Source organism: Hemitrygon akajei, chromosome 26 (assembly GCF_048418815.1).
Source record: "Hemitrygon akajei chromosome 26, sHemAka1.3, whole genome shotgun sequence".
In the NCBI taxonomy this organism is placed as follows: Eukaryota; Metazoa; Chordata; class Chondrichthyes; order Myliobatiformes; family Dasyatidae; genus Hemitrygon; species Hemitrygon akajei.
Window position 1 is genome coordinate 41,536,306 of NC_133149.1, and position 23,258 is coordinate 41,559,563.

The 23,258-nt window shown below is 40.4% G+C and overlaps 1 protein-coding gene across 11 annotated transcripts in view; it reads left to right on the forward strand.

The window, feature by feature from the left end:
* usp28 (ubiquitin specific peptidase 28) overlaps positions 1 to 23,258 on the forward strand; it is a 105,173-nt gene that overhangs the window by 44,726 nt on the left and 37,189 nt on the right. For all 11 annotated transcript variants that reach the window (XM_073030019.1, XM_073030024.1, XM_073030026.1 and 8 more), the window contains 10 exons: positions 1,201 to 1,324; positions 2,061 to 2,223; positions 5,273 to 5,359; positions 7,070 to 7,207; positions 8,934 to 9,004; positions 10,470 to 10,546; positions 15,052 to 15,200; positions 15,884 to 16,011; positions 18,476 to 18,571; positions 22,446 to 22,619. In XM_073030019.1, coding sequence (XP_072886120.1) covers positions 1,201 to 1,324; positions 2,061 to 2,223; positions 5,273 to 5,359; positions 7,070 to 7,207; positions 8,934 to 9,004; positions 10,470 to 10,546; positions 15,052 to 15,200; positions 15,884 to 16,011; positions 18,476 to 18,571; positions 22,446 to 22,619 — 1,207 coding nt within the window. The remainder of the gene's footprint in view (positions 1 to 1,200; positions 1,325 to 2,060; positions 2,224 to 5,272; positions 5,360 to 7,069; positions 7,208 to 8,933; positions 9,005 to 10,469; positions 10,547 to 15,051; positions 15,201 to 15,883; positions 16,012 to 18,475; positions 18,572 to 22,445; positions 22,620 to 23,258) is intronic.

Genomic DNA, 23,258 nt, shown 5'->3' on the forward strand with positions numbered 1-23,258 from the left:
AAATAGAGTCAGTGCGTGTGTTTATGTTCAAAAAACAGTGATTTTTGTTACTGATGGTTGGCGAGAAATAAGCAATAAGACAATTAAGAACGGTTTTGCTTGCTGCCGTTTCAAGAATTCAGGCTTGGGATGTGAGAAATGGCCATGAGTGAAAATGAAATGATTTCACAACTTCAAGTTAGATACTACAAAGAATTTGAAGGTATTCAGTGTTACAGTGAAAATGAAGATTTTGAGGATGCAATCATCGACAACATAGTATGAAAGCTGTTCATTGTTTGCACTAGGTGTCTGAGCTGACATTGTTCATTTACATCAGAAGAATGCATTGCGGATTCTTCTGTCAATAACTATTAGAAGCTAATACACAGTTTTATAATACTGCTGTAGTATTGGTAGTGCTACACTTTGGTATTTCATTTAAATACATGATTTGCTACTTAGTTTGTCTTTTTTTGCGTACCTTTTTAGCTATTTCCGTGAAACTTCGTCTAATTGGGGCAGCCACTTAATTGGGCCAAAATATACTGATGTGTCCCAATTAACTGGAATCCACTGTAAATGATTGGGGTGGTACAGTAGCGTAGTGGTTAGCACAGTCGCTTTGTAGCGGCAGCGATCACAGATTGGGCTTCGATTCCCACCACTGTCTGTAAGGAGTTTGTATGTTCTCCACATGAGCATGTGGGTTTCCTCTGGGTGCTTCAGTTTCCTCCCATAGTCGAAAGACATATGGTTAGGGTTAGTAAGTTGTGGTGATGTTGTGGTCGTGCTGTGGTGACTTTTCCGGGCTGCCCCCCGGCGCAATCCTTGCTGATTTGATTCGACGCAAATCGCATGCGCATTTCACTGTATATAATGTTTCGATGCGCTAAATAAAAAGCTAATCTCTTGAAGATGATCTCTATTTTGGTTCTTTTCGGCTACTGGCTCCTGAACCAACCTGCTCTACCCTAATCCTACCTGAGTGACAGAACACTATGGAGCAGCTCTGCATTACTGTGGACTTCTTTTGCACTATTGTCTATTTTGCGCAGGCTTGGTTTTTCTCTTCACTGGTATAACTTATGTTCTCTGTGCTATCTGAACCCACGTATCTGTGATGCTGTTGCAAACAGTTTTTTCATTTTACCTACACCTCACTGCATGTGCACACGTGATAATGAGCTTAACCTGATAAATTCCCACTGTCTCTTTCAGGTGTCATTGACCTCACTGGTGATGAAAAGGAGGACCTTCAAAAAGCGATTGCACTGAGCCTGAAGGAAAGCAATAAGCTGCAGAAGGACGCTGGGATTGCCATGGAGAATCGGGACCCTAACCAGTACGAACTCTGCAAGCATCCTAAAGGGAACGGGTTTGGTAGTGCTACGCAGGTGCTAGTTTGGCAGGGGATTGAAACACAGTAAGAATACGGCAGGGATGAGGAACAGCAAGATATAGAAGGAAAATGCATGAAACGTACATATACTTGATAAGGCAAGGCAAGAAAGAGAGGCTTGATTGCATCTACTTTAGCCTGAGTTTTACATGTGGGGCAGATGAACTGAAGGCATTGTGATATTGAGGTAATGTGATTCAAAGGTGGGTAGGACATTCCTGGGTGGGGGTAATGGGGGCGGGCAGGATGTAAATGAGGACATGACATTGCAATATTAATCAAACAGTTCAGTACTACAGTAATAGGAGGGGATATTCCAGCTTCTTCAAATGAAGCAATATGATGTGAAGGAAGTAACTAAAATTGTAAACTGAACTCTAACTCCATTGGCTCCCATATTTTCTTCACAATGGCTCCTTCATCATTTTAGTCACTGCTATTTTTAATATTGAGGTGTGGATAACTCAAAATTTCCAACGATTTAAATGCCAGGAAATCTGTAGCATTGCCCTTGACTTCTGGATTCTATCAAGTCCCTGAACATCACCCACTCCCATCCTTTGCGAGAAAAAGCAACACCTAGATTTTTTGCCCTTTTATATAATTTGTTTACATGTCTTTCAACTTAATCATGCTCTTATTGATTGAAAGATGATGAAAATATCTTCTTGCCTTATAGAGCAGGCGATACAAATGCTGCTGAGAGTAAAGCTGGATTGAAAAGGAAGAGGTGTGAAGCGTGGGGTGATTCTCCCAACCCACATGATCGTAAACGGGAGGATCAGTGGCCAGTGGGACTCAAGAATGTCGGGAATACTTGCTGGTTCAGTGCCGTGATACAGGTAATGACATTGAGTGTTGAGGATCATCGTAATTCAATGGAACAATGAGTTATCCTTAACCCTGTGGCTATTCTCTGTTATCACAGTGCATTAATAATGGTTATATAGTGTCTTTTACATAGTAAAGTATTCCAGAATACCTCTTTGAAGAGCAATATGGAGCCATCTGGTCAAAGAAGAGAAAAGGGAGATGGAGTGGGTAATTAATAGTATTAATCATTCCAATGATAGAAGCAGCATTTGCTATGCCACTTATAAAATTTGATTCCAATAAAGACAAATAATCAGTTCTTGAGCTTAGAATGGAATGTATTACTGCTTCTCTAAAGAACAAGCACCTAGCACTGCTGACCAGCAATGATTTTTCTTGGTATTTACAAACTGATTCTTTTTATTTTGCTTGTATCTTATATCTGTAGATTGTAAATGAGTCTGGCTGGTTTCTTCAATTATGTCTAACTCTGAATTATTTATCCGATTCCTCCATTTCTTATTGAATTTGTTTTTGCTTTGGATTGGCAATGGATTTTCAGTACAAGGAAGTCCCTGGGATATCCTTCTGTGGTTGACTTTTTTTGTTAGCTTGGGTTTTGTTATGAGGGCTGTAGTTAAGGAAGTCTGGTTCTGATGAAAGCTCATTAGTTTCGAACCATCCTCAATTTCTCACCTGCCTGTCACTTCCCCCGGGTCACCTCCTCCTTCCCTTTCTCCTATGATCAGATTCCTTCTTCTCTAGCCCTTTATCTTTCAAACCCAGCAGGCTTCACCAATACCCTTCTAACTATCCTCCTTCCCCCTCCCTACCCACCTTTTTATTCTGGCATCTTCATCCTTCGTTCCCAGTCCTGATGAGGGTCTCGGACCAAAATGTCAACTATTTATTCATTTCCATAGATGCTGCCTGACCTGCTGAGTTCCTTTGGCATTTTGTGTGTGTTAGTCTGAACCATTAACTCTTGTTTCTCTTTTTACAGATTCCTGTTGAGTGTTTCCAGTATTTTCTATTTTTATTTCTCCTTGAATTTAAGTAATTACTTCATTTCCTCAAAGTTAATGTGGAAATGTGCGCATATTTATCTGGCTTTTTACACAAGTTAGCATCACCCTTGTGTGGGTAGTTTAGTGCATGAGGTGGTCTGTCAATTGTGGTCCAAGCTTAAACGTTATACAGGGTAGATGTGTAAATGACACAAGAAATGCAAAACTAGAGATACAAGCTATTTATGTAGCTCAATTAATCCTAAAGGAAATATAAGACATAATTTATCCTAAAGGAAGTATAAGGCACAGTTTATCTGGGGGAAGAAAGGAATCCCAGGTCATTCTTACAATTTGAGGAGTATGGCGCCCCGTTATCAGCAAGTTCTGGGGTCAATACCAAAAATAGAAGTCCGGAAGTCAAGGCCTGATGGCCGAAGCCCTGGGTCTTCGAGTCCACTGGGAATCTTGGAGCCCTGATATCTGCAAGGCTGAAAATCGGTTGGAGCCTGGAGGCCTTGAGATGGCCCATCCTAGGGTCAGAAGACTGTGACTGGGTGGGTGGATGGGAGGGAGGAAAGGGGCTTGTTTTGCTGCTGTTGTTTTGTGTTGTTGTTCTGCTGAGCATTGTGGACATGCTATGTTGGCGCTGGAAAGTGTGGTGACACTTGCAGGCTGCCGCTAGCATATCTTTAGGTTGTTAATGCAAATGATGCGTTTCACTGAAAGTTTACGTGTACATGTAATGAATAAATGAAATGAACTTATTGCCCTCTTTCTTTCCTCCAGTAAGCTTTTCGCACACTACCCTGACAGTTATTTTTCTTAGTTAATCTGTGCTCTAAAGTTCCTGTAGAAAACAGTATACCACTGACAGTTGGCTTCATGCTACTTAGTTTGAGTTATTATTCACATTTTCTGACAGATTCCTTTGGGACATCACAGTGTTTTATACATCACTGCATAAACTGGAGTGGCAGATTTTACAGGAGGATCTGCAAGGCTGCAGGGATACAAAATGAGTTTCTGCTCAAATTCACTGATTAGAGAGCAGTGTAAAATAATATTGATGGAAATCAAATCTGTGCAGTAATTACTACTTTAATTTCTAGCCAAGCTAGGCTGTAGAATTAAATTATAACTTGGCATCTCTGATATACTGTATGTCTCATTGAGCGGATGGCATGGCATTGTTGGTATGAGGTGCTAAGAATAGGCTGAGGCAGAGCACTCTTGTTTATCAGAACAGATGAGCTCACTCCACATTCTTAATGGAATATAATTGCTTAGGAATAGGTTGTGGGACAACTTGATCCAAACACATCTCCTGCAACCTCATTTAACAATGCAGCTCTCCAAAACCTTTTAAAGATGATTTTCCTCATCTTGTCCCTTTTTGTTTGTGATTTTTTTTGCATTTCCTGTTGTGTAACAATATCTACAATTGCTAAAAATCTGTACATTTACTGCCTTTGAATAATTGTGTTGACTGAGGTGGAGAGTATCTGGAAAAATTCAGTTTTCCCTGTACCTCTCCAGCATTATCATAATCTAAGGCATTTCTTCCCTTCTACTCCATTTGGTATTGTCTTTAATCTCTGGATGCACCTCCGCCTTGAAAATGAGGAATTTTATCATGTTTCTACCTTAACTTGCACTCCCGTTTATAGCTCGCTGTGGCTTCTCAGCATCTCTTGGTGGCCATTCTTCACAAGACAAATAATAATGCCTGTGGATAGATTAGAGTCTGCTATGATAATCCATCAATGGCCAATATTTATACAGAGTTCCTGGAGAGCAAGTCAGGATTCCTAAGTAATTTAACAATTAGAAAGGCAAGTTCAGAACTTGAGGCTTCCAATAGTGATAAAAAGAAATTGGAGACGCATAGGAGGTCAGAACAGGAAAATTTTGGAAGTTTGTAGAGCTAAAGGTGGTTAGAAGTTGAGGAACGGGAGCAGAATGAAATTATTTCACAATTACAATCTATAGGGAGCTATTTTGGGTTTAAGTTCTGTTTCAGATTCATTCAATTTCTTTGGTTTAACATCTGCGTGTGTTTTGTTTTCAGTCACTATTCCAACTACCTGTGTTTCGTCGCCTTGTGCTGGGCTACAAGGTGCCAGAAAATCCACATGAAAACTGCAGAAGCCGCACTGTAAGTTCATGAAGGAAAGGGCTCAATGGTTCACAAAAAAATTACAGTAATGGTGTACAAACTACATTATGTGGTGGCAGGTGAATCTGAGAGGGAGAAAGGAACAGGTGGAAACAGCCACAAGAGATTTGCAGTTGCTAGAAATCTGGAGTAACACACACACAATGCTGAAGGGATTCAAAACAGGTCAGGCAGCATCCATGAAAAGAAATGATTACTTTGTAGAGATCTGTTTTCACTTTGACACGAAAGAGTCTTTTTCTGTTGATCAGTGTCAAAAAAAAGCCAAATTAAATCCACTGTGATTCAATGTTGTAACACAATAAAACATGACAACTTCCAAGAGGGTGAATACTTTTTATAGGTGCTGTATGTATATTTTTTATATAAAAGTAGTGTAAGTATTGGAAAAAGAGGGCCAAAAAGTAGTGAGGTAGTGTATGTGAGTTCGTTATCCCATGTGGAGTAGAGAGGCTGGGATTGAATGGCTTGTCATATGAAGAGCATTTGATGGCTCTAGGCATGTATTTGCTGGAATTCAGAAGAATGAAGGGTGACCTCATTGAAACCTATTGAATGGTGAAAGGCCTTGATAGAGTGGATATGGAGAGGATGTTTTTTATGGTGGGAGAGTCGAAGACCAGAGAGCACAGCCTCAGAATAGAGGGGTATCCTTTTAAAACAGAGATGAGGAGGAATTTCTTTAGCCAGAGAGTGGTGAATCTGTGGAATTCTTTGCCACGGGCAGCCATGGAGGCCAAGTCTTTATGTATATTTAAGGCAAAGGTTGGTAGATTCTTCATTGGTCAGGGCATGAGGGAATATGGGGAGAAGGCAGAAGATTTGGGCTGAGAGGAAAATTGGATCAGCCATGATGGCATGACGGAGCAGACTCAATAGGCTAAATGGCCTAATTCTGCTTCTGTATCTTACGATGTTATGAAATGATAGTGAATATTATCAATCTTACCTCTTTAAAATTTGGCCATTGATAACCAATCTTAAATAGTTTGGACATTAATGCATCCACTGTTCTCTCAAAATTTTGATTGAAAACATTTCATGTTCTGTCCTAAATAGTTAACCCTTTTTTTGCAGGGCATATTTTCTGATTATTCAGCTGTCAATCACTTATGTCATGATGTTGCAATGTTACATCAGTCTTTATTTTGAATTTTTTAATGTAATCTTTTATTTTAAAACTATGGTTTTACGGAAGTGAGATTTATTCCTTTTGCTCAGATTGAACTTTTAAAGTTTTCAAGAGGGTCATTCTTTGTTTTATTTCAATGGACCTTCTCCAATTCTCAGTCTTTCTACTTCTGGTGAAAAGAATGAACTGCAATGTCACTAGGAAAGAAATTCAGGGATAAGTAATGGACCTGCTGATGGATCTCAGCTTGAAACATCGGCTCTTTATTCCCCTCCATAGATGCTGTCTGACCTGCTGAATTCCTTCAGCGTTTTGTGTGTGTTACTCTGGAATCTCTTGTGTTTATAAATGATGGAAGGTAAACTGCATGCATCACTCCTTAGGAAAAAAACATATATTTGGAACCCTCCTATTCTTTAGAAATGGTTCACTTCAGATATTATAAGACTTGGCATTCTGGTTCTTGCAAAGCAATGTTGAGCAATTTATTCAGCTCTTACAACAGAGTATATTCACTCTAGAGAGTTATTTAAATAATTGTGTTTCTTCTTTAACAGGAGCTGCGAAACTTGGCCTTTATGCAGGAACTTCGCTGCCTGTTTGCATTGATGGTTGCCTCCAAACGGAAGTATGTTGATCCTTCAAATGCAGTAGACCTTCTTAAAGATGCATTTCGGTCAGCTGAAGCACAGCAGGTGAGTTTGTACCATGTGGAAATATTGTCATCCATGGCATACGCTGGCTAATTAAACAGAAGTGTTCAATGCTGATAAATGCAGAAGATGTTAAAATGCTTGGTGAATCAGAAACCATCTGGAAAGGAATGAAAGGTTAATATTTCCCTTGTGGACTTGCCACAGTTGTTGAAGCTGCTTGTTGATCAATTGACACCATTGGGTAATTTATAATGTTGACTGGATGCAGAATACTCAATATGCCTAGGAGCAGAATTCAGCCATTCCATGGAATCTGGTTGCCATTCAATCATCGCTGATTTATTATCTCTCTTAATCCCATTCTCTAGCCTTCTTCCTGTAACCTTTGACTCCCTTTCAAATCAAGAGCCTATAACTTCTGCTTTAAGCATATTCAATGATTTGGTCTTCATAATCATTGGTGGCAATGAATTCCACGGATACACCACCCTCTGGCTAAAGAAATTCCTCCTAATCTCTGTTCTAAAGTAACATCCTTCAATTCTGAGCTGTGTCCTCTGGTTCTAGACTCTCCCACTATTGAAGGAACCTCAGCGCGTCCACCCTATCCAGGCCTTTCAATATTCGATAGATTTCAATGAGACACCACCCAGATTTCCTCGTGTTTGCTCAGCAAGTACAGGCCTAAAGCCAACAGATGCTACTCATATGTTAACTCTTTCATTCCCAGGATCATTCTCATGAACTTCCTCTAGGCTCTCTCCAGTGCCAGCACATCCATCCTTAGACAAGGGGCACAAAACGGTTCAAAAACCTCCAAATGCGGTCTGGTCGATGCCTTAAAAAGCTTCATCATTGCTTTTATATTTTAATCCTGTTTCATACTGCAATGCAGTTTGTTCCATGTGTGATGTGTTACTGATTTCTTTGTACCTCAAATATTTTGAGTAACCTTTTCTCCATTTCCAGTTATAATGTAGCTAGCTTAGTATTTATCACTACACTGATTGGTACATCATAACTGGAGATATGAAAAGTGCTTACCAATTTCATCTTTGAGAAAGAGTTGCTAAGTGAAGTTTGAAAGATCCTGGTTTGACTAGGTTGCTACCACTTATACCTCTGAAGTGGTGATGATATCTGCGCACAGAAGAAAAGGGGGCGATACAGGTGAAGTTAAGCTGTGATCCAGTTTGTAGTTCAACATGTGTTAACGTTTTCAGCATTGTGGTTTTTATCAGCCGACTGTTTAGGTTGTGATATTGTTACTGGGGTTGTTCTGTAGCCCTTGACCTTTCCCACCCACCTGGCTTCACCTATCACCTTCCAGTCTCTTTCCCCTCCCCCCCACCTTTTAATTCAGGCATCTCACTCCTTCCCTCTCTGTCCCAAATAGGGTCTTGGCCCGAAATGTCAACTGTTTACTCTTTTCCATAGACGCTGCCTGACCTGATGAGTTCCTCCAGCATTTTGTGTGTGTGCTGCTTTTGTTCTCTAGATCTTCTGCCAGCTTGACAGAACTGTCAATACTTTGAATCTTAAGATTAAGGATTTGAATCCTGTAGACTTTTAACCTAGGCCAACAGACTGAATCTGTGCACAACAGAGGGAATGCTGCCTTGGCAGATGTGTCTTCTGACAGGTTCCATCTTGTATAGGTACAGTATTAAAGGTGAAAACAGCTGGGTTTTGTTGGAATGACTGTCGAAGAGGAGATCAGATGAAATGAAGAGTCTTTGTGATTTTTGTCTTTGCTTTTAACCAGGATGTGAGTGAGTTTACACACAAACTCCTGGATTGGTTGGAAGATTCTTTCCAATTGGCAGCAAGTACAAAGTAAGTAAAGAGAAGGATAAAAATTAGCTTTATTTGTCACACGTACATCAAAGCATGCAGTGAAAAACGTTGTTTGCTTCAATGACCAGCCCACCTGGGATGTATGCAGCCTGCAAGTGTCGCCATGCTTCAGGCACCAACATAGCATGTCCACAACTTACTAATCCTAACCAGTAAGTGCACCTCTTCATCTAAATGCTCACTGTCGTAAAGACACTCAGTAGGGGAACCTTGCAGACATCAGATTCTGCTTTAATATGAACTTGATATCTTAAAACAAAATATTTGAATAGGAATTACCATCATCATGCTCTTGTCGCTGATAATTTTCTCCAAATCATTGAAAAGGTTGGTATAAAATTAGTTGGGGGAAATGAATATTTTATAGTTTAATTTTACTAGAGCTACGTATAATTAAAGTTATAGAGTGCTATAATACAAAAATTGGCCCTTTAGCTCATCTACTCTGCCTAGTCCCATCAACGTGCACCTGGACCATAGTCCTCCATACCCTTCTCATCCATATACTTATTCAAACTTCTCTTGAATGTTGCAGTCACTTTACAGAGTTTCTGCAAATATATAATCAGCACTCCCCTTCAGGCTGTCACTGTATATATTGCTCCATCACCTGTTGTCTGCTGCCTGTCAATTAAACCATACACTCAGTGGCCACTTTATTAGGTACACCTGTGCACCTGCTCGTTATTGCAAATATCCGATCAGCCAGTCGTAGCAGCAACTCAATGCATAAAAAACATGCAGACATAGTTAAGAGGTTTATCTGTTGTTCAGATGAAACATCAGAATGGGAAAGAAATGTGATCTAAGTGACTTTGATATGCTGCCAGGTGGGGGTTTGAGTATCTCAGAAACTGATGATCTTCTTGGATTTTCATGCACAGTAGTTTCTGGAGTTTACAGAGCATGGTGTGAAAAACAAAAACAAAAAAATCCAGTGAGTGACAGTTCTGTGGGTGAAAACACCTTGTTAATGAGCGAGGTCTGAGGAGAATGGCCAGACTGGTTCAGTCTGACAGGAAGGTGACAGTAACTCAAATAACCACACGTTACAACAGTGGTGTGCAGAAGAGCATCTCTGAATGCACAACACGTTGACCCTTGAAGTGGATGGGCTACAGCAACAGAAGACCACGAACAATACACTTAGTGGCCACTTTATTAGGCACAGGAGACATCTAATAAAGTGACCACTGAGTGTAGTATCCAGGCTTCCATTTTCCCTTAAATGCCATTGTCTTCTATTTTTTCAGGTGCCTGTTGTGAAATATCATTTATTTTGTATTTTCTCTCAATTAACCATTAAATCAGGGGATCCCAACCTTTTTAATGCCATGGACCCCTACCATTAACTGAGGGGTCTGTGGACCCCAGGTTGACAACCTCTGCATTAAAAGGAAGCCTATGACTGTGCTTAAAAATGTTTGTCCTCTGTGTGCTACAGAAATTCATGCAAAACGTCGCAAAATCCAATGGTGGAGCTCTTCTATGGCACATTTTTGGCTGAAGGCATTCATGACGGTACAGAGTTCATAAAATAATTCAGATAATTTAAAAGGTTGCATTTATTTTGTTAATTTTGTAAATTGCATGTAATTAGGAAGGTCAAATGACATTTGGATCCTTAGGTGCTGGGAGGCAAAGGAGCATGAAACATACCTAGTGGGCTGATTCTTTTAACTTTGCTTATTTTGGTTATAAGACCTGTAGCGACAAAACTAAACTAAAACTAATTCAAAATCAATTGCCACTAGCCTGCGACTGCTGCAGAGCCCTTAGCTCCAATGAAATGGTTCCAATGAGTCAAATCCTTTATTCGATCCTTTATTAGCAATTAGCAAACATACAGTCTTGAAGCAATGAAACTTAAGCTTACCCAAGTGTAAGCTAATCAATATTTAGCGCTGTTGAACTTTATCTCAGCAGTCAGCAAAAGATGTGACTTCCCCCTCCCGCTTCCAAGCCATGAAATAAGCAAGAATATGTAACTTGTTCCCTTCTCTTTAACATGGCCCCACTGGTAACTAGTTACCATAATAAACACACAACATGGAATACAATGCAGATAGAGAACACACACGTGGCTCCTACACCCCAGCCCCCTAATTATTTTACTATAATAATTACAACTATATGCTGCCAAAACACAGGTGACATGAAATCTTAACATACACACAAATGTCCTCTTTTGTTATGTGGTCCATCCTGGATCGTGATTTTCTCTTGACAAGCCAGGTTGTTCCTCTTGACTGCATTCAGGAAAATCTGTCTTGAATCGCTGCTGCCAAAGCTCATCGAAATGCAAAACTGAAATCCCATTAATTGTCAGCGCTGGCTGAGTGTCGTCTCGTCTACCACCAGGGTATGTTTTTTTTGGTGGTCCATTAACAGTCCAACCCAGCATTGTTCTAATTGCATTAGGGTCTATCTTTAACATTGCAATTCACTTGCAGTGGCTCCAATGCTTTTGGTACATGTGTCCCTATCAGCAGCTCAGTTTCTGGCAGTATGCTTCAGGTGAGACTATTCCTGACGATCTCTCTGACGAGGAATGTTTCCTTTGTAGACAGGCATACGTTCCTGTGTATAGATGTTAGGCAGTTCACAATAAGTTTTCACCATCTAAGCCAGCCACTTCCAATCCTGAAACGACGTAGCTACTCACAGCGTTCTCATGACCCCTCAATGCGTAAGAGAATGTGTAATTCCTTTTGCTGTCAGGTTGAGCTTGTTTATGAGGCTCTCTGTGCAGAACCCTGCTCTACCTCCTTGATCTAGGAAAGCATAAATACCCACTGTCTTGTTACTCTTTACCTGAACTGGAATTATCGTAAGTTTTCACTTATGATCACCAGCTCCCGTAAAGCCATTAGATACCAGACTGTTACTCGCTGCTGTGTCTGATTCTCTCTCAGCTTGTTTCGAATCAGCCCCCTTTTCATCAGTGCCGGGCTCAGTTGTAGCTTCATGCTCCACAGTAGCAGTAAAGCTGCTTTCTTTAGCTTGAGAATGTATTTGTTCATGCCTTTACTTACTGCCAGCGATGTAGAACATAGAAAACCTACAGCACGTTAGAGGCCCTTCAGCCCACAATGTTGTGCCGACCATGTAACCTACTCTAGAAACTGCCTAGAATTTCCCTACCGCATAGCCTCTATTTTACTAAGCATTGTATTTTTTCACAGTAGCCGCAAAGCATTTGTATTTTTTGTAGCAATCTTTACTTACCTTTCAATAAAACCAACAATGTCAGTGAAAATAACCTTGTGGATGCATCTTTCTTGCAGTTTATAGACAGCCAACTTCCTCTTTTTCCATTTTCCCCAAAGCTTGTCAGGCAATTTGTTTATAGCAACCCTCATATTAGCAGGTATGTCCAACTCACACATGTCCTACATGTCTTCTGTGGCATTGCAGCAGCCTCTAAGATAAAGACGGTAATCTTGAAGAGCTTTCATGTCTTCCAATTTGATTTGCGGTCAAGAAAGAGCCTTTTCTATGTTGCCACAGCAATTTTGTGCTCATGACTAAAATGTTCCTGTAGTAAAGCTTGGGCCTTCAGTTATTCTTGCTCCGGGCTGTCCCCTTGGCAATTTTTGACACGCTCTCTAGGGTGACCTCCAGTGAACTGTTCTGGAAAATGGCCACGCTCACCAGAATCATCAGTCTTGCCTTCAATGCTATTCTTGAAAGTCCTTATAAATGAATGATACTGCAATGGATCACCAACAAAGGTTTGAATCTCTCTTTTAGGCAGAGATGCGATGTGTTGTTGTTGCTTCACTATGCTTGTTATTTCCTTTTGGGTCCTTGTGGCCTCCAGCGCGGCATTTAGACCCTTATCATCTGAAACACCAGTGTCGCCCTACTGCAGTTCATTACCTTTGTATGTAATACAGCCTGTTCGTTGGCTTTGTAAATATTTTCATTTCTTCCAACAAACTGCCTATCAACATCACATGTTTGTTTAATTTCTCTCTTTGTCTTGGCTTCAAAGTCACTGCTTCCAGCTGGACTCACGTTGTTTCTAAGTGCGCAAACCAGACAAACCAGACAAATGGCAAATTCAGTTCAGCTTTTCATCAAAACCAAGGGCAAAATCTTCAGGCAACCACCACCATACAGCTTTTCAGTCCAAACCAGTTGGACACGGCAACGATGACCATTCAAAACTGTGTTTCAAACCCAAAAACATAGCATGAATCAACAAATAGTCATTACTTGCTGCAAGCTGCTCCAAGCTGCAGTGCTCCTAATTTCTAGGACCTATCGAATGAGTGTTTGGTATAACTGTCAAAATCTTTTGCTGACAAAATGTAGTGGCAAAACTAAACCGAAACAAAACAACTGACACTAGCCTGCGACCACTATGGAGTTATAATACTTCCATGGCGCGCCCTCAGCTCCATTGGAATGGAGTCGAATCTTTTATTAGCAATTAGCAAACATACAATCTTGAAGCAATGAAACTTAAGCATATCCAAGTGTAAGCTAAATGGTATTTAGCATTGTTGAGCATTATCTCAGCAGTCAGCAGAAGATACGTCCCAAGCCACAAATTGCCATGAAATAAGCATATTTCATGAAATAACTTATTCCCTTTGCTTTTACCACATTCTCCCCCCCCCCCATACTTGTGACCAAGTTACCATAGTACACATAATAAACACTCAACACTGAATTGAATACAATGCAGATGGAGAATGGATTCATGACTCCTACAAGACCCTTATGCCAGATGAACTTGACTCCGCTCTAGAAGTCACAAGCCCAGTGCAGGTCACTTCATTGGTGTTCCTGTTATTTTGCTATATTTTTCTTGGGAAAGGCTATAGAGCTCATTGATGTGAAAGCAAGAGTTTCATTTTCATAGGAGCTGGTTCAATTCTGAGCCAGGTTAGAAGCCAAGGAGCCAATAATTGATAGCTCATTAATAGCGAAGTGTGGCATTCCCCAAATGTGATGAACAAGATCCTTTCCTTTCATACACCGTGGTCAAGTGAAAGCACAGTTTGTTTTAAACTTGATGATCTTTTAGCACACCTTCAATGTCAGTCTCTTTTAATTTCGTCTATCTACCCCCTCCCCCTCCAGTTCTGTTGATTTTGTAGAATTATTTGTTAGCTTTTTACCTTCACGCAGCTGGAGCAGAGAACCGCAGCATGGGGCAATGCCCATTTTAATCGTATTTATTGTGACACCACTACACTCATTGGGATTGTTAATCTATTGGTTCACTATGATAAGTCATGGAGATTCTTCTTCTTACATGTAATTTGTATTCCATTCACTGGGCAATTTCTTCAGCAAATTGCAAAGTTTATTCAATAGAGCATCATTGTGCAGTTCAAATAGGCTCCATTTGGTAACTTAAAAGATCTGTGCATTGTAACATAAATTATTTCCGTTAGGTCTTATTCATCTTCAACTCATTTTTAGATCAACAATGATAACATGTCATGCCATTATGGTGTGGAACCTTTCCCATTGCTTTTAGTGAAAGTTAAAAAAAAAATTCAGAAGCATTTCATCATTCATACCATGCCATTTATTCTTGATAAAATTTATTCTGTGTTGCCTTAAGAATTGGTTGTCCACGTTCCCAAAACTTGTCAGATTTTGAAAATAGACCATCAAATAAATATTATGTTGAGACTTGGCTCCATGTTTGTTCTTAATGGGGAATGGCACCTAAAATGTCTGAAGGTTAAAATGGAACCATGTTAGTGAGATAAAAGTTTTATTTCAAGTCTATAAAAAGTGCATCTGGCTATTTGTATTGATCAGATACAAAAGGAGTGTAGTTACGATTAAAAGTTAATGATAAGTTTTCCAACATGAACTTAGATATTTCACTTTCTTCAACAATGCAGTTGTTTCAATTCTTAACTCTGTCAATGTGAATAATATCTCTTATAAAATGTATTCCTTGCAAAATATGAGATTATGTGGTGCCATTCTTTTGTATCAACTATGCCACCTGAAGCCATCTTACAGTCTTGTTTGTCTTATTGTCACTTCTGCAGGCAAGATGTTCTCTAATATTGAAACGTTCGGACAGTATCCTCTGCAGGTTAATGGATTTAATGATCTCCATGAGTGTCTGGAAGGAGCCATGGTTGTTGGAGAGATTGAGACTCTGCATTCAGATCAGTCAGTGAGATCTGGCCAAGAGGTGAGAAAAGAACAGTAGGTGCCACATTTTCTTGCCCCGTTGCTGCTGCTCTTATCCATGTGTGACAGTCCAGCTCCATCTGGGAAATATTCTTCTCTAGATTTTCTTGGAAAAATGCAGGAAAGTCCCAACTGCTTGGTTATGGCCCCAATATTTTGTCTTCCATCTTGGAAATTTGGGGCCTCTGAAGACTGGAATTTATCTCTATCCATATTTTCATTTTCTTCTCTCTTTTCATCACCTTTCTAATCCAGTAAATGACCGTGAGTTTCATTACTATTTCAAGGGACCTGGTCACGTGCAGAATGTTGAGATTTTCAGTAACAGCCGAGTTTAATTTGAGAGGAGATGTGAAAAATCAATATCTATGTATGAGCTTTGTCAGAATCAGCTTTATTATCACTGACATATGTCTTGAAATTTGTTGTTTTGTGGCAGCAGTACAATGCAATACAATAATAAAAATTACTCTGTTACAATAAAAATAATGAATAATGCAAAGGGGAGTAGTGAGGTTGTGTTCCTCTTTTGTACTATTTATTTATTTTATTTTTCCTTCCTATTTATTCCTTACTAACCTTCGAGATTAATCCATGAATGGACAAGTTCAATTCTCAAGTGTTCACATTAACCTCAGTTCTCACTAAAACTCTGATATTCAGCTCTGCCATTTTGTTTTCCAGAACTGGTTTACAAAATTGCCTCCTGTGCTGACTTTTGAACTCTCTAGATTTGAGTTCAATCAATCCTTGGGAAGGCCAGAAAAAATTCACAAGAAACTGGAATTTCCTCACATCATCTATATGGACAGGTAGGTTCAACCGGTGGTCAGTAGAAAGTGTTTATGGAGAATTAATGATTGGTTTATTTTGATAAGTGATCTGGATGGATGGCATGCAAAGCAAAAGTTTTTCACTCTACTTTGGTGCATGTGACAACAATAAACCAGTTTATAATTTACAAAGCCTTAAAGATCCCAGGTCTTTAATATCCAAATTATGTGCAAGGTCGGTTTTCTGATGTTGCAGCTTGGTTTATAACACAGACGCAGAGTAAGTTAGATTCGTATTATACTGTAAATTCAGAATATATTAGAATGCTACAGATGTCTTTTCACTATGAAGCATTGTCATTTGTTATACCAGATGTACTACAGAAGTTGAGAGAGTTGCATGATGCATCTGTGAGATGGGTCTAAAACGGTAAATCTGGAATCCCTTATTCTGTCTTCTGCCCCCTTTCCAACCCTGATGAAGTATCTTAGCCCAAAGTGTTGACTGTTTATTCCTTTCCATAGATGCTGCCTGCCCTGCTGAGTTCCTCCATCATTTTGTGTATATGACTCTGGATTTTCAGCATCTGCAGAATCTCTTGTGTTTATAATTTGGAATCTTCTTGCCATGTTGAGAGATTTCTTGGAAAATTGCATTGATTTATGACAGACCAATCTGTTTTCTACACTTTAATGCTCGCTTTGCAATAAACTTATCAGATAATTTGGACACAGTAGAGATATGCTAGTTTCCAATTTCACTAGACTCTACTTTTTACTTAATAAATCTTTGATGCTTGCTTATAAGCCCAACAAGTTAGATGGTGATTTACATTTCATGTGGCTGTTCCAGATGAATTTGGAATGTTTACTGTTGCGAGTGCTGAATGCAAAGTGGGAATAGAAGTTTAACCAAGTGAAACTATTTCAAATTGTTTCATTTATACCTGCTCACATGCATACAGCCAGTAAAGTATGGTTAAAAGGTGATTTGGTACCTGTGTCGAGGTGCCACGTACCTCTGTCCAAGAGGCAGGCGGGAAGGAATTCAGTAAATCTCTGGTTTCTCATGTAAATTCCAAAATAAAAGAGCAATTTGAATAATATTGCAAAATCTCTTCTTTCCTGCTTGGAAATGAGACTCCGGTTCATTGTTGCAACCTTTTTTTAAGATTCTGGGGCTGTACTCCATCTTAACTTCCCCAACCCCTATTCCGTCATCCCAAATGTTTAAACCAATGCCAACCTCAGGGAGAAAGATCATTTCAAAGCCACACCAGAGACCAGAGTTTGCAATCCAAATTGATGTATGCTGAGGGAGCATTATACCATCTTTCAGATGAAACGATTAGAATCTGATCTCATGTACTCTGGTGGACATCAATAGATATTTATCGAATAACAACTACATTTTCCCCGGTGCCCTGACCAAGAACCAGCGTGGATCTCGTTGTTTGGTGTCTTTGAGTTATCAACTGTGTTTCTCTGCAGTACAGGAGACCTATTGCAAAAGTAATTCACTGGCTATGAAGCGCTTTGGGATATTCAAAAGCTGTTAAAAGTTCTCTGTAAAGGCAAGTTATTTCCAAATTATAAAGATCTGGTAATTGAGGATGGGTTAGTAACTTGGAGCTTGTATGTAGATACTGTATCACTATATCAGGAGGTAGTCGTTTCAGCTAATGAGCATTATGTTTAAAGCTTCACTATTTAAAACAACCGTTTCACTACTGTCCTTCAGGAAGAGGGTGTTCACCATGGTTTAATCTACACTAGTCTTTCATGATGCTTTTGCATCTTGGTGATAATGTAATACTACTACACCTTTCAAGCTAATTATTAAATAAAATTTTGATTGCTAGACCCCATTATCTACTCTTCTGTGATAGCCTTTATTGCAATTGAGATTTAAGCAAAGTTTGGCTTTAGATTAGTGTCTAACCATTAATGTTATTATAAATTTTACAGGATAAGGCAAGTCGCCTTAAAATGATCTGCAGTGTCTGTGGTTCAAGGGAAGGAAGATATTATTTATTTAGAGATACAGCACAGAGCAGGCCCTGTCTGGTCCAATGAGCCGCACCACCCAGCAACCCACCTATTTAACCCCAGCTTAATCACAGGACAATTTACAATGACCAATTAACCTACTAACTAACTGGTACACATTTGGTCTATGTGAGGAAACCAGAGCACCCAGAGAAAACCCACGTGTTCACAGGGAGGACGTACAAACTCCTTATAAACAACATTGAAATTGAACTCTGACCACCAACACTCCGAGCTGTAGTCGTGTCATGCTAACCGCTACGTGGTGTTAATATTGACTTTGTGTAGTGGGAAGTGGTTTGCAGTTTCACGTATGAAAGTGCATAACCACGTCCCACTCTCCAAAGCCAGTATGTTCTGTAGAAGATGCAAGATTTGGAGGAATATGGATCATAATTGTCATGTATCTGGTAAAAATCTGCTTGCATTGCACCTTTTTCTTATGTATCCATAGGTATCTACACAAGAACAAGGAACTGACTCGCAGCAGAAGGGAAGAGGTGAAGAAGCTCAAAGAACAATCAACTGTCCTCCTGCAGCGATTAGAAAGGTTATTTCCATAATTCTGTCAATTTTTTTCTTAATACATAGACTACTTAATCTATTGAGTCTATACTGGTTCTTGAAGGAGCATCATCAATCCTCCATGTATTTTCCTGAAAGCTATTGTTTCTCCCATGCCCATTCCAATACCCTCACCCCACTACCCTGATTTTCTCACAGACTACCTACACTGGTTTATTCAGAGTGGCCAGTGTAGGTAACTTAACATCCTGCAGGTCTTTGGAAGGTGGGAGGAAACTGGAGCTGTGGCAAAACCCATGCAGTAAGTTCAATGTGATACAGATGCTTTCATCACTCATTGACAAGTCATTTCAGATTTATAGAAAGAGAAAGTTCTCTTGATTTTTGTATTAGTGAGGGTTCAAGTGTATTGAATTAGAATCATCACTAAGGGATACAGAAGGGATGAAGCTTATTATCCTTTTTGGTTATGCCAACTTATCTCCTGCCATCTGAAACAATTTTTCCTTACTCATGCTTTCAAGCCACTCTTTATTCTGAACACCTCCAAATTACCTTGACTTGATGGCACCAGCCTGCCAGCCATCAAGAACCTGGAACAAGGCCAGCAATATCATGAGAAACCCACTCGCCCTGCTCGTGGACTGTTTGTCCCACTCCCATCAGGGAGGAGGCTATGCGGCATCCACACTGGGACCACCAGACTCAAAAACAGTTACTTTCTCCAAGCAGTAAAGGCTGATCAACACTTTTAAAGTTTTAAAATTTTAAAACTCGGACGACAGTCTGCAAAAGCACATACAGTGCAAAACTGTTAATGGTGTGCCGGGGTAAACATTTCAGAAAAATTCCAAAAATATTTACAGTACAAAAAATGACAAAAATGTCAAAAAGAGAAAATACAAATGTATTCCATCAGACCTTTAGGCCTACAGCTCCAAACCACCCATCTGAATTAACTATCATTAAAGGGGTAGTGTGGGCTTGAAGATAGTAAGTTCTCTGATCTTGATGGATCCCAGGGTACTGAAAGAAATGGCAGAAGTTATAGTAGAGGCTTTGGTGATAAATTAGCAAAATTCTCTGGACTCTGGGCAGGTCCCAACGGATAGGAAGATGCCAAATGTCACACCACTGTTCTAAAAAGGATGTAGGCAAAAGGCAGGTAACTTATAGGCTAGTTAGTTTAACATCTGTAGTTGGGAAAATGTTTGAAGCTATCATTAACGAAGAAATAGCGAGGCATCTGAAAAGAAATGGATTCATCAGGCAGAAGCAATGTGGATTCAGCAAAGGCAGGTCCTGTTTGACAAACTTACTGGAGTTGTTTGAGGTTATAATGAGTGCAGTGGATAGAGTGGATGTTATTTTCTTGGATTTCCAGAAGGCATTCCATAAGGAGCCACATAAAAGACTTGTCTATAAGATAAGGATACGTAGAGTTGGGGGTGATGTATTAGCATGGATAGAGGATTGGTTAACCAATAGAAAGCAGAGAGTTGGGATACATGGGTGTTACTCTGGTTGGGAATCAGTGGGGAGTGGTGTGCCACAGGGGTCAGTGCTGGGCCCGCCACTGTTCACAATATGCATTAACGAACTGGAAGAGGGGATCGAGTGTAGTGTATCTAAGTTTGCTGATGATACTAATTTGAGTGGAGAAGCAAGTTATGCAGAAGATATGGAGAGTCTGCAGAGAGATATAGATAGGCTAAGTGAGTGGGCAAGGGTCTGGCAGATGGAGCACAATGTTGGTAAATGTGAGGTCATCCACTTTGGAAGGAAAAATGAAAGAGCAGATTATTATTTAAATAGTAAAAAAAAATTACAGCATGCTGCTGTGCAGAGGGACTCGGGAGTGCTTGTGCATGAATCACAATAGGTTGGTTTGCAGGTGCAGCAGGCTATCAAGAAGGCAAATGGAATGTTGACCATTGCTAGAGGGATTGAATTGAAGAGCAGGGAGGTTATGCTGCAACTGTATAAGGTACTGGTGAGGCCACACCTGGAGTACTGTGTGCAGTTCTGGTCTCCTTACTTGAAGAAGGATATACTGGCTTTGGAGGCAGTGCAGAGGAGGTTCACCAGGTTGATTCCAGAGATGAGGGGGTTAGACTATGAGGAGAGATTGAGTCGCCTGGGACTGTAGTTGCTGGAATTCAGAAGAATGAGAGGAGATCTTATAGAAACATATAAAATTATGAGAGGGATTGATGAGTAGAGGCAGGATATAGCCTCAAGATTCAGGGGAGTAGATTTAGGATGGAGATGAGGAGGAACTGCTTTTCCCAGAGAGTGGTGAATCTGGAATTCTCTGCCCAATGAATCAGTGGAGGCTACCTCAGTAAATATATTTAAGGCAGGGTTAGATAGATTTTTGCATAGTAGGGGAATTGAGGGTTATGGGGAAAAAGCAGGGAGGTGGAGATGAGTCCATGGCCAGATGAGCCATGATCTTATTGAATAGTGGAGCGGGATCAACGGGCCAGATGGCCGACTCCTGCTCCTATTTCTTATGTTTCTTATGTACACATCTCACCTCACCTTACCACAGCCTCTCTACCCTCCCCATTTACACCAAAATGAACTTTTAAGCCGCGATTGCCTTTACCAGAGGAGAAGAGGAATATTCCATTCTTTGGAATGTGGGGGAAGTCGTTACCATGAGCCTGAGCAATTACACAAAAACCAAAGCGCAAGAATTCACATCCTTCTTCACAATCACAAATGTCTACAAATACATTCATTGCAATAAGATCACAAAGACTTTGTGCAACAAAATCAATCAACAACTAACCATTTTCCAGGAGCCAGGACTCTTCCCCCATCCCCAATATGAGCACTTTCACTGAGCCAGCACAGAGCACGCGCCACCACAAGCAGACACCCAACCCATCGGTCAGGTCCCCTCCCTGAAACTGGAAGCAACAACAAGCAGGACACGTCAAAGAATGCTCCTGTCCTGGAATGTGCAAGGACTAACAAAAGCGTTAATCTAGCGTGTGCACCTGATAAACATAACATCAGCACTGCCAGACTGGGATAATGGGAATTACGGGGCTACTGGGGGTGGGTTGGGGGGATGTGGGGAGGAGGAAGACCTGCTCTGTCACACAGAGTAAAGATTAATGGGAGGATATTTAGTAGTGTGGGCCAACAGAGGTTTCTTGGTGTTCACATCTATAGATCCCTCAATATTACTGCACAAGTTGATAGGGTGGTGTGTTGGTCTTCATCAGTTGGAGAATTGAGTTCAAGAGCTGCGAGGTGATGTTGCAGCTCTATGAAACCCTGATTAGACCACTCTTTAGAGTATTGTGTTCAGTTCCGGTCGCCTCATTTATAGGAAGTATGTGAACCTTTTGCGAGGGCGTACAGCTGACTTACCAGGACGCTGCCTGGATTAGAAAGCATGTTTTATGAGGATAGTTGGAGTGAAGGAGGAAGAGAGGTGGCTTGATAGAGGTGTATAATATGATAAGAGGTATAGATAAAGTGGACAGCCAGAGACTTTTTCCCCGAGGTGGAAATGGCTAAAATGAGGGGAGGGGGCATAATTTTAACGTGATTGGACGAAAGTATGGGGGGATGTCAGAGGTAGAGTCTTTACACAGAGAGTGGTGAGTACTTGATACACACTGGCAGTGGCAGTAATAGAGGCAGATAAATTAAGGATATTTAAGAGACTCTGAGATAGGCACATGATCAAAGAAAAAATGGAGGGCTATGTAGAAAGGAAGGGTTAGAAGGATCTTGGAGTAGTGTGCTGTACTGTTCTATGTCCCATTGACCAGTTTGATTAAAGTTTTGTTTTTGTGTCGTAAATCCTATGTAATTCTTTGAAACTGTTTTCCCATTACTACAATGTAATTTGTTTTCTCCTCTGTGGTTCTCTTTAGGTATATGAATTATGGGTCTGGTCCCAGTCGGTTCCCTCTGGCAGACATTCTACAATATGTCTGGGAGTTTGCCAGCACTCAGCCATCAAGCATACCTCCTACTCAAGATGCCACGATTATATCACCTCCAAAGCCACTGCCTGACACGAACGTGGCCCTGCCGATGCCAGTCAGGTAGTAGAGATGGGATGCAATTTGTGTACGGGCATGGAGGCTAAGTCATTGGGTATATTTAAAGTGGAGGTTGGTCAGTTCTTGGTTAGTCAGGGCATCAAAGGTTACAGGGAGAGGGCAGGAGAATGGGGCTGAGAGGGATCATAAATCAGCCATGATCAAATGGTGGAGCAGACTCAGTGGGCCAAATGGCCTAATTCTGCTCCTATATCTTATGGTCTTAAGGTGCAAGTTAAACAATTAAGTCAGAGAGTGAGTTGCCATGTCAGTGTTTGAATTTTCAAGTCAGTAAGTTTAGCAGGACACTGACTGGGAAGAAAAGAAACCATTTGCCCAGAGGCTAAAATGGACCAGTATTTCTTTAATTTGTTCTCAAAATGTGAGCATTACCACATTTGTTGCTGAGCAAGTTAACCCTTGAGAAGATGGTAATGAACCTTCCTCTTGAACCGCCGCATTCGGTGCAGAACAATGCTGTTAGGCAGCAAGTTCCAGGATTTCTGACCCAGCAATGTTTTTTTTAATAAATTTTTTAAATTGAATTTTCAAATGGTTACAGAAGGAAAAAAAATTATAAAAAAATTTATCAACCCTTCCCCCCTCCCCTTAACCCTCCCCCCCTAACATATCCCTGTAGAA